General features: G+C 41.4%; 1 protein-coding gene across 1 annotated transcript; it reads left to right on the plus strand.

The window, feature by feature from the left end:
- The first annotated feature begins 8,411 nt into the window (after positions 1-8,411).
- On the plus strand, positions 8,412-11,154 carry LOC104441487 (U-box domain-containing protein 4). Its single transcript, XM_010054638.3, has 3 exons — positions 8,412-9,233; positions 9,372-10,098; positions 10,619-11,154. Exons 1-3 carry the CDS (start codon positions 8,617-8,619, stop codon positions 10,679-10,681), a joined length of 1,407 nt encoding a protein of 468 aa, XP_010052940.1. The 5' UTR covers positions 8,412-8,616; the 3' UTR covers positions 10,682-11,154.
- The last annotated feature ends 1,115 nt before the right edge of the window (positions 11,155-12,269 follow it).

Genomic DNA, 12,269 nt, shown 5'->3' on the forward strand with positions numbered 1-12,269 from the left:
CATGGAATCTGTCACTCCTTTCAAAAACCAATTTTTTGGGGGGCAGATTTAAGATGACGAGATGCTCTTTCGTGGACCTGGAGAAGGGCCAGGCACGTGTCCCAGATGCCATCTCCCATCATCACGGCCGTGTTCGCCAATCGAACGATCGAGATGGCTTTGGGTTGACAGTGGGCTGTTCTCCACCAAAAATGGAGGGGACCCAACACATGATCATCACAACGATCCGATGTTTTCTCTCGACTCTAGCTCTCGTGACGGAAACAGGGTCGGGATGGGATGGGATGGGATGGGATGGGATGGCATGGGATGGGATGGGACTCGACCCATCACTGCCGGGTCGGCAGTCTCCTGTCTCTCTCTCTCTCTCTCTCGTTTTCGGTCTACTGGAAAAGGTCACTGTCTTTGTGAATCGTCAAAAAGGAAAAGAAAAATACCATTTTGTGCTGAAAGCATCTGTTGAAAAGAAAAAAAAAACGAATAAAAATACTATCACAATAATTGAGGGGGCTATCTATCTTGTCGTAGGTTGATACTCTGGGGATCAGGTAGCAAGCCAGCTTCGTAGGCTTATCCTCCGTTTGAGGTGGCTTCAAATATTTTTGCTTGCTCTCTCTCTTATCCTAAAGAACGTCGGATTTGACTTGGATTTGATATCAAATGAGTTCAGATTTGTGAAATTAATACATCCTCGTTTAGAGTAATTTAATGTTATCTCGTTTTTTGAAAAATGAAACAATCGATGCTCTTTTCTTTCCTATTAAATGCAGAAGTTTTTTCTATCACCTCCTTAATTTATCCTATGCCGACTTTTTATAAGTTCATATGGAACCTGTCTTTTCTAAGCTGTTAAATAGGGGAATGGCGGAGGGATGAATGTTTAATCCAATGTCCCACGTAATAATATCCAAATCGATCCCCTTGTTCTGATTAGTTATACTAGACCTGAAGCTTGCTCGAAAACCAATTATTTGTATGCTTTTTTCAGTATCTTGAGTAAATTCATTTAATTATACAATTAAGTCATATAAGAAAAATAATGATATTTCACAACAAGTCAAGTTTGGATTTGAAGGTGCGTGTTGATCCAAATATCAAGCATGGTCCAGACCTAAATGGTTTTCCTCACTGAGCCACCAACTCCAAATTCATCCTCCAATCCAAAATCATTCAAAACATAATCCTAGGTAACTCGGGCAACTTGAGAACTTGATTTATTATGATCAATTGCCATCCCTAGCTCGGAATGAGTACATACTTTTTCGACGACAGTGGATTGAAAGTGACTTCTGGACGCAAGTTAGATGGAGAGACATAGGTTGCAACTTGCCAGCTTTGATAGGATAAGAGGCTATTAAATTGACAAGTTAGAGATTGATTTGGTGCACCAAAGAAGGTGGGTATGAAATTGAGGAGAAAAGGTTGTAACTTGTGGCGATGCAAAATTAACGTGGCTTGAAAACTGTTGAACGAGAACCCAATCTGTGGTCAACCGAGAAATCTGGATTTGGCAAATCAAATCCAAAACCACATTGATCAAACTCGGCTTCTTGTGAACTGTTCTTATCTTCTTGAACCGCCCAGCCAACCCTTTTGTCTCTCCTGGACAAACATGACTTTGAAAAAACAATATAAATCCAGAAAGAAAATTATATTATATGTTTTTTTTTTTTTTTTAGTTTGGGCCATCTATTAAATTGGGGTTTGTTCAAGTTGAGCTTCTCCGCTGACATTTTTTGCGGTCACATCCTCTTCAAACATTTTAGAGTTTCACCGACATTCTGGGTTACACGAGTGTCGGCTTCCAATAATGGCCCAAAAAAATCCCAAATATCTGCTCAGGGAATTAATTAAAACTTTACAAATATATTAACAAAGGATGAACATATACAAACCCTAGTTTCCTCCTCCTTTTTTTTGGTCCGACTCCTCCTTTAACAATGGGTAATTACTAGGATTGAACCGAAAACTAATATTTACATATTGAACAAAATTCCCATTTTTGTTTTGTTATTTTTCTTTTACGCAATGTCTCCGTCACCGTAGTACTCTCAATAATTTCACCACTTGAAGGTATTATTAAATTCAATCTAAGGAGAAAGGCTCATCTCTATCATTTTTCTTTCCTCGAATGATGAAAGATATTGAGAAACCACTATTAATTTGAATTTAAAATCCCATACTTTGATACCATAAAAGGTTTTGTGGAATTATTGTCAGTGAATGTGTGTCTAATATTTGAAACAAGATGGGATTATATGTGCAACATATGCATGTTTTGTTGGAAAAATCAACATGTTGACTATTAAGACTGTCTAATTTACATTAGTTATTACCTAGGAGGTGGCACTGTGATGAACTTACATAGGTCTGCTTAATCATGATTAGGCTCACTAGAACAGAGCACAGGACTTTTGATAAATCCGCGTGGCGCTCTACCATCGCTTTATGGGGTTTCTTTTTGCAAAGTGGTCCACTTTATCTTAACTATCATTTTTCTTGAATTCTTCTGAAAAAGAGATTAAAAAAAAAATGGGATATGGTATATGGAGTGGCTGTGACGCCATGGCTGTGTTCGAGCACGCCATTTGTTATTCATTTCTGCCAACAAAGTGGCCGGTACCCCATGCTTGTCGAATACGCGTGAGCTTTATCATTACAATCGCAAATGTACACATCACCACTCCTTATTTGCCAACAAAAAAATCCATTTAGCTTAGGTTAATGAATGATGAGATTATGTGTAATTTACTCCAATGAAGGTCGTAATTCAGGCCTAATCGATTTTATTCGAAGAATCTTATGGGGTGTGCTCAGTTTGGCATTTGTAAAAGATTTTGAGCCTTATATATAAAGTTGAGGTGTTTGACAACATAATTTTATAACTCTTGAGCCAAAATTATCATTCCCCAATATTGGCATTTAAGCAATATCGAAATGAATGATATAAATGACTTCTTCCTGAAAATAATTATTTGTATCATTTGAAATAATTAATCGATGAAAAATATTTTTAACAATAATTTATATGTAAACATTTCCGTGGATTATAACTATTTTTTTTTTTGTTTATTCATCTTTTTAAGTACTACAAGTTATCATTTTTAAGAAAATGTTCTTCAAATCGTTTACTTTTTGTGAAACAAACAAGCCATTGATGACTCTTTTTTTCCAATCGTGCCCTCACTAATATTTTCGGAATCTAGTTTTGCCCACATGAAAACATTTTTCATCATCTCTCTTAGAACTTTAGATCTATACTCGCTTGGTCACCGAGGTCGAGGTCACGGGCTAGGAAATACCGACACTCTTCAAAAGCCTTCATATCATATCACGTGTCTGACACTCTCAAACACTCTCGGAATCAATATGTATCATAAAATCCCATATCTAATCAACTTTCCCAACACTTTTTAACACTCTAGTCGAAATTCCAATATGCAAGTTTCCAACATATGAAGTCAATTTTAAAAAATAAATAAATAGTAAATGAAGGGTCAAAATGTATATATGTGAAAAAAGAAAAAATAATAATAATAAATGGAGAAATAAGAAAAACTTAATCTTCTCTTATCTTATGACTCTCACTTCCCATAATACACAATTCACTCCTAAGTTTTTCTCTTTCCTTGTGACGTGTCTAACACACAAATACAGAATGCGAATTGCTTATTGGAATTGAGTTGAATTTGTTAAATTGAAACAATGAATGATATTAATAAATGGTAGATTAATGTTTTTAGTGTAAATTCATTCTGGGCTTTTGTACTATTTATTTATTTGTGAATTTGATACAAATTAATTTGATTGAAATAATCATAAAAAATGATAATTCATTATGTATATATAAAAATATACATTTAATATATAATTTATCCCAACGTGTCGAAATTTTTTATTTTTTGAGAAACAACGTGTGACATATCCTTATCGTGTCATATCCCGTGTTGATATCAGTGCTACTTAGGTCGTGAATCGCCGTTATCAAGAACAAAACAAAAAGGTGCTAGAGTTAGAGGAAAGGATTTTTGAGTGCGACAAAGGGGAGTGAGATGAAATTCCCAGGAAACGGAGGCGCATAAAATTTGGGGAAATGACAAGTCTTTCCTCCGTTATTTTCGAAAGTTTAAAGAGAATCGTCAAGTTGTGTGACCAATTCACGGGGATTTCGTCTTAAAAGCATTCATTTTCGCGAAGCAAATACACCTTTAATACCTATTTTGTTCAATCTTGCCTGATTGATATTTCCAAAAACCAATTTTGCCCACATGGAAATGTTGTTCATCTCTCTCAAAACTATAGATTTGTGCTCGCTTAGGGGCTACATGGAAACGTTTAGGTTCCTTGATTTTTCTTTTCTTTTGCTCCTCGAAGTAGAAAAAGAATAGAAACCGTTTGTTAATGTCAATAAAATTTTATATTCCCGGGAATAAAAAAGTGGCTAGGAAATGGATTTGGAATAAAAATAATAAAAAAAAAAAAGTAGCTTATTATTCTTAGGAACAATTTCTTGAAATAAGCCATTTTTCTCTTTTCTATTTTTCTTTTGTTCTTCTTCCTTGCCGTGGCCGTTGCTCCTTGCGGCCACCACTGGCCACCTCCGGCGACCGCCACCGTTGCCCGCCGCCTATTGCCACCCAAGTGTCAATGCTCGCCGATCGCCGATCGCCACCCGCCGCCCTCCGCCCACCGCCACACAACTGCCGGTAGCAGCAGCAATGGACAGCAATTAGCGGTCGGCGATCGGTGAGCAAGAAGCAAAATGAATAAAAACAAAAATTTATGAATTGTACCAAACACATTTCCATTATTTTTCTAATTCGAAAATAGAAATTTTGTATATTTACCAAACACGTTATTTTACTCAAAAGTTATTTCGGGAAATAAAAATAAAAAAGAACTATCGAAAAGAAATTATTTTCGGAACAAAATGTTACCATTCGCACCCTTAGTTGCCCTGACCAAGGTCGAGTGTTGCCATCATCAAGAGCAGAACGAAAGCTTGCTGAACTTAGGGGAAAGGATTTTGAGCACGAGCAAGGGGAGTGAGACGAAATCCCTAGGAAATGGAAGAGCTTAAAATTTGGAGAAATGACGAGTCTTTCCTCTAGAACCTTCAAGAGTTCAGAGATAATCATCGAGCTCTGTGACCAATTCTTGAGAATTCATCTTATAAGCAATACAATAAGAAAATCTTCTCTAAATCATTCATTTTTCAACAAAAAAAAAAAAATTACCCTTAATGACTCTTTTATTTTTCCAATCTTACCCTAACTAATCTTTTCAAAATCTGATTTTGTCCACATGAAACACTATTCGCCGCCTCTCTCTAAACTATAGATTTGTGCTTGCATGGTCTCCGAGATCAAGGTTGCCCAAGTCAAGGTGCCATCGCCGAGAACAGAACGAATGCTTGCTGAACATAGGGCAAATGATTTCGAACGCTACGAAGTGGAGTGTGACAAAATCAGCAGAAAGTAGGAAGAGCTTATAATTTGAAGAAATGACGAGTCTTTTCCTTCAAGACTTTCAGAAGTTTAGAGAGAATCGTCGAACCCTGTGGCTGATTCCCGAGGATTTCCATCTCACCTCCCCTTCATCGCATTCAAAAAGAAACTCCAAACCTATTTCAAGTGGTACTCTTAACATATGGACATATGAACAGGGCGATGAGTGATGTACACACTTGATTAAGATAAAGTACCTTCGAAAAAATATGGCCGAAAATTCTCAAAAAATGTCTCGAATGGGAACACAATCTTGTTCCACAATCCAAGATCCCAAATCGAATTACAATCCTCTAAGGTTCGAGTGGGGATTCGACGAGCTATCTTTCCAATCTTTCCAAACCCTTGGTGTTGGCTAACCCTGGATTTTCATTAACACGTATCTTGCGCAATCGAGTTGATCGTCTTTATAAAAATTTTAATTAATTTCAAGGAAGATAATCTCACAAATACTTTTGATAAAAAAAATTCTTAACATAACACAGAAAAAAAAAAACCAACCCTATTCCAAAGCATTCTTTAACAATTAGATACATAAATGAGAAGATACATGTGGTACTGACTTGATTAAGACAAAATACCTTAGAAAAAAGTTGCCGAAGCCGAAAATTCGTGAGGGTTGTCAAAATGAAAACACAATCCCGTGCAACAATCCAGAACCCTCAACCAGATTACAATCCTCTAGGATTTGGGTGGGATTTAACTGGCCACCATTATTAATTTCGGGTATCATCTAATTCTAGATTTTTATAAAAATGTATGCCGAACAATCGAGTCCATCGTCTCTACAAAATTCTTAAATGATTTCGAGGAGTATTATTGTGTGGAATACTGATCATAAATTAAACCCTGAACATTAGTACATAAAAAGGTACATTTGACAAGGCAGCAGTGTTGTTGTTTGGTTCTGCCTATGTGCCTGAGTTGTCGGGACAAACGGTCCCTTTTGAATCCAATTAAGGGGCCATAATCAAAAAATTTATGTGGTGTACAACTCATCATGTGGGGACACATTACATCATGGCCATTAATCAATTGTGACAAATTCGTTTACTAATTAGTAATTGCATAATTAATGATTATCTGGACTGTTTTGTACGTGGACATGTAATGAAATCCTAAATTTTTAATTTAATCACTTAGAGTCAAGACCATAGGACATTTGAGTAGGCTGGACAACCACATTTTTATGTCTTTTTTTTATACATGAAGCAGCCACCTAACTCAACAACTAAAGCGGAATAAGTGAATTAAACTATTTCTAGCCAAAAAAACAAAAGAGTGAATTAAACTATTGTTAAATAATTATAAATAATAATTTTGAAAAGAATCAAGGAGGAAAGACCGGAGACGCAACCCAATCCACACAGCTTTTATTATTTTATTTTTGCTTTTGGTGTGAAAAGTGCACGACCTAGGTCCAGATGTTTGGTTTTTACCTAAGCTGTGATCCTATCTTATATCTGCTGTATAGGCACAAATTTTCTTTTTGCAATGAGGGAGAATCAGATTCCAAATGGCGATGTCAATAGGGTACTAGTGTTTATCAAATACGATTTGATTCCTCAACAACACTGGACTCGAAGAGCGTTCTCATTTATAAGACTCGATTTCACATTGTAAAGTGATAATCATGAATCATCTACCTAAATAGGATTCAAGATGTAACACGTTTCACGTTTATGGGGATTTGTGCTTCAGCATTTGTCGGTGCGCTTTGAGATCGGCTGAACACGGCACAAGGTGAAGACTGCCTCGATGCTCAAAGAAGGGCTTGAGTACTTGACCAGCTTACTGAAATGATTAAGACATTCAAAAAGCGTATAAGTTTTTAAATTGACAAGGACCCTCAATTACTATTTAGCATTTGAACATTCAAGGCCCTAATAACATGCCTTGCGGTTGCTATTGATATGTCTGACATTTACATATATTTCGTATCCGCGTAAATGCAATATCAATGGCTATCGAGGACCCCCTATGATATATTAGAAATGAATAACCGATTAACCATTGATTTCGATATCATCTATGGTGAGCAACAATAGTAATAGTCCGACACCTTTAACAGGATAATTTGTAAACATATTCAATTGAACTCACTTTCTCTAAAAGGCTTAAGTAATGAGTTATTTCCAAACTACAATTAATCACCATTTCAAACCATACCAACTTTGGGGGCTTTTCTAAATAAATTCTATACAAGACCCAATGTAATTAATAATTATGAATGATTAGGAAAATGATTACCCTTATTGTTTATGGAGTGAATAAACGAAAAATATTTGCATTGTTCACAAAGACGTTTAAACACAAAACACTTTTCACAGAGTAATTATTTCATCGATGCAAGAAATAATTTTTAGAATTTTTTCCTAATTTATTCATTTTTCTTGAAAAACATATAACCTAAATTATTTCTATCTCTCTCAGAATATGCTGGAAAAATAAAATAAAAAGAAGCACCTTTTTTAAGTCAAACACCCTGATCAACATTTTGATAAAAAAAAAAAAGAAGAAGATTATCTAAGTGATTAAGACTTATAATCAAAAAAGAAGATTTATTTACCCCTTTTGCATCTCATTTTATGGGGTTTCTTTTTTTGCAAAGGCGCGGTCGCTAAAAAGAAGCGACAACGCATCCGCCGTCCTTTCACCCGGGTGGGGGCGGGCCCCCCACGCCCACAAAAACGACAGCTCCCGCCCCATTAAATGCCTCCCCCACCTCGCGGGACCGTCCGATCTGACCCGGGCCCCACCACTCAGAACCCAATCGCGTCATCCATCACAGCTGTGATCCAATTTCCCCGACGCATCCCGGTCGTTTTAGCGTCACCCGTGAGAATCGAAAATTCAAAAAAAAAAAAAAAAAAATCAAAAAAATCAAAAAATTGGCCGTCGTCTTCATCATCTCCTGCAACAGCTATCACACCTCTTTATTTCCTCTGCTCTTTCAGCCATGAAAACGAGCTCGAAGCCTCCATCGAAGCACCTCTGAAAACCCCGTCAAGCTCTCGCCTTTTCGCAGAACCAGAAGAAACCCACCTCCATCCGTCCCGGTAACTGAGGAAGGAAGCTAGCAGCAAGGGCGGTAGGGCGGCCCCAAGCCATGGTTTCCCTCGAGGACTCCCGCTCCAATTCCACCCGCTTCCCCCTCCCCCGCGACTTCTCCCCCTCCTCCTCCAAAATCCACCGCCGCGCCGGCCGCTCCATGCGCACCGTCCGCTCCAACCTCTACCAGGACGACAGCGCCTGCTCCTTCTCCGCCGGCGCCGACCACCGGCCCGAGTTCGTCTCCGAGAACCTGACCGACTCCGTCGTCGACATGCGCCTCGGCGAGCTCGCGGCCCGCTACAGCAACGCCGCCGCCGCCGCAGCCGCCGCCAGGGGGGCGAAGCCGGGCGCGTCGGAGGAGGAGCAGCTGGAGCTGTCCCAGGCCTTCAGCGACTTCTCCTCGTTCAGCAGCGACATCTCCGGGGAGCTGCAGCGGCTCGCGAGCCTGCCGGCGGCGGAGGACGGCGGCCGCGGGGACGGCGGGCGGGCGGAGGCGGATCCGAACCCGGAGGACTTCTCGCCGTGCCTGGGGTTCCTGCAGAGGGAGAACTTCTCGACGGAGATCATCGAGAGCATCTCGCCGGAGGATCTCCAGCCGACGGTCAAGATCTGCGTGGACGGGTTGCAGTCTGTTTCGCTGGCCGTGAAGCGTTCAGCTGCTGCTAAACTCAGGTTCGATGCAGTTACTGGTTAAGAAATTCCTAGTGTTCCCTTCAATTTGCTTAGGATTAGCATCTGCAAGTTCACCGTTTGGAAGAAGAATTTAGCTTTCTCCCCTGATTGTTTCTGCAATTGGGTTTTTGCTTCAAGGTTGCTCGCGAAGAATCGGGCCGACAATCGCGTTCTGATCGGGGAATCCGGCGCGATTCCGGCGCTCATACCTCTGCTCCGCTCCACCGATCCGTGGACTCAAGAGCACGCCGTCACCGCATTGCTCAACCTCTCCCTGCACGAGCAGAACAAGGTCCTGATCACCAGCTCCGGCGCGATAAAGTCGCTGGTCTACGTGCTCAAGACCGGTACCGAGACCTCGAAGCAGAACGCGGCGTGCGCATTGCTCAGCCTCGCATTGGTCGAGGAGAACAAGACCTCCATCGGCGCCTGCGGCGCGATACCGCCGCTGGTGTCGCTGCTCCTGAACGGATCCAACAGAGGGAAGAAGGACGCGCTGACGACCCTGTACAAGCTGTGCACCATCAAGGTGAACAAGGAGAGGGCGGTGAGCGCCGGGGCGGTGCGGCCGCTGGTGCTGATGGTGGGGGAGCAGGGGACCGGGATGGCGGAGAAGGCGATGGTGGTGCTGAGTAGCCTGGCCGGGATCGAGGAAGGGAAGGAGGCGATCGTGGAGGAGAGCGGGATGGCGGCGCTGGTCGAAGTGATCGAGGACGGGTCGGTGAAGGGGAAGGAATTCGCGGTGATGACGCTGCTGCAGATGTGCAGCGACAGCGTCAGGAACAGAGGATTGCTCGTGCGGGAAGGTGGCATTCCTCCTCTCGTTGCTTTGTCTCAGACCGGCAGTGTCAAGGCCAAGCACAAGGTATGGTTTTTCTGAAGTTTTGAGGTTTAAAGATCCAATTCTTGTGTGTTTTGTCTAGGAAATTAGTTCAAGGTTGACATTCTGAGTGATGATATCACCAGCAGTTGGATTAAACAACTGGGTCAAAGTACAAATGTCTTTGTTTCTCTTTCCAAATTAAACCAAGTGAGTAGCAAGTTCTTTAAGAGGGAGGGCAAGAAAAGTTGTTATTTTTGATGATTTGGTCAATGTTCTTCCGTTCCTTTGCAAGGTACCCGACTATAATAACAGCAGGATTTAGTCTGAACTTCTCTGTCCCCGTGATTTTTGCCCCTTTCAGTCATCCATTTAATGTCCGAATCTTGTCTGAGCTTTAACATTGTCAACTTTCACGCCTTGCCTGTGCTGGGTTTTTGCTCGAACTGAGTTTCTCGTTTTGGGTTCTTGTCTGAGCTTTAACATTGTCAACTTTCACGCATCGCCTGTACTGGGTTTTTGCTGAAACTGAGTTTCTCGTTTTGGTTCTTTTTCTCTTGGACAGGCCGAGACGCTTCTTGGGTACTTGAGAGAACCGAGAGCGGAGGCTTCATCTTCGACTCCCTGAAGGCTGTCGATCGTCCTAGTTAGGAGAGGTAAATTATACAGAGGGTTCTTTGGTTGTTGTGATGCTGTAAATAGGGAGTGTTTTGGGGATTTTGGATTTTGTATAGCCATGGTTGAGGAGTTGCTGGAATCTTTGTAGAAGGGAAGATCATCATTAGTTAGGAAGGAGAAGCGTTTAAGCTAAGCTAAAGCCTAGACTGAGCACGAGACTGACTGCTAGATTATATTTTGTTCTTTGGTGACCAGGTATTATTATTGGTGGGTTTTGGGGGTGGAACACAATGTTTTTGTCTTTGTGGATTTTGGGTGTTTGTAAAGAGGGATGATATATCTCGTCTTGGGTCGTTTTCCTCGTGTTTTGATTTTGGGGGGTGGGCTGGTCCTGGGGGATGACTTTGTACTTTGTCAAAACGCATAATGCCACTCGCCTTCTTGATTAGCGAAGGAGAATTGGTGATATCCCCTCTTTGGCTTCGGGACTTTTCTCTCGTACACACGTTACGCATTTCGTATTTGCCCTTCTGGAATGTATAGAATAAAGAATTTGAAAGTGTGAACGAGACGTCGTTCTCGTCGCCGGAATCTCGGGTTTCTTGGAAGCACACGGCATGTATTGTATGCTGATGTTAGCCTGAAAAAAGGGCTGGACGAAATCGACAGATGCCCACCTTCTTATCCTTCTTTCTCTCCTTTCAATTCCTCCACAACTTGCGGAACGCAAAGTGTTCAAGAGGACTATCCGAACTTCGGCCACGAACCCATGTTAACTCAGATTATCCCAGGACCAATGGGCGTTCTCGTCGATCGAATTGCTGAATCGCGATGGCGAATTTCATTGCCACTGAACTGTGATGTGACAAATGTTCTCTGATGTCCATGAACGGATGTGCATATGCTGATGATGGGTGGTGGGGTTGGAGATGGGATGATTGCTGCTCTGCAAGGGAAAGGACCGGTCCGGTCCCATCTGGGGTTCTTTCGGTGAGAAGCTTGCTAAGACGACACTAGAGAAAGTGATGAGAGAAGGTGTGGAGGCTTTCGTTTCATTTCAAATTTCAATTCATGTCACCTCACTCGATACCATCCACTGCATCTGCACGATGCACATTGCCAATCGCGACCCTGCCCCCTGCCCCCATCGTAAGACCAACTCGTATTAAATGCCGGGGGGGAACTTGCCAGGCCACCAACTGGTCCAGAATTCCCCAACCACTATTTTGGACACTATCTCTCTCTCTCGAATCCACCCCAATTTTTCATTTGATTTTTTATGGCCCGTGTTGCTCTGTCGTCGATCCGTTGGCGCATTAGCTGGCAAGGCAGGTGCGTGTGCGCTTCGCTTTTGGTGCGAGTGCGTGTGCGTGCGCGTGTGGTCTCGCTGTTGGACGGCTGCTGTTGCAGCCTCGAGCCTCGAGCTTTGTTCTGTACTGGAACAAACCTGATGTGAGGAGTGTCGGTGGAGATGTTGCTGTCGTCTCCTCGATCTGTTCTTCCAAGACCTTGTTAACGTTTTGGTAAAATGAAACAAATAGTTCTAAATTTTTAATTTATTTAATACAAAATTTAAATTTAAAATTTATGAAATTTTA

This window comes from Eucalyptus grandis, chromosome 4, assembly GCF_016545825.1.
Source record: "Eucalyptus grandis isolate ANBG69807.140 chromosome 4, ASM1654582v1, whole genome shotgun sequence".
In the NCBI taxonomy this organism is placed as follows: domain Eukaryota; kingdom Viridiplantae; phylum Streptophyta; class Magnoliopsida; order Myrtales; family Myrtaceae; genus Eucalyptus; species Eucalyptus grandis.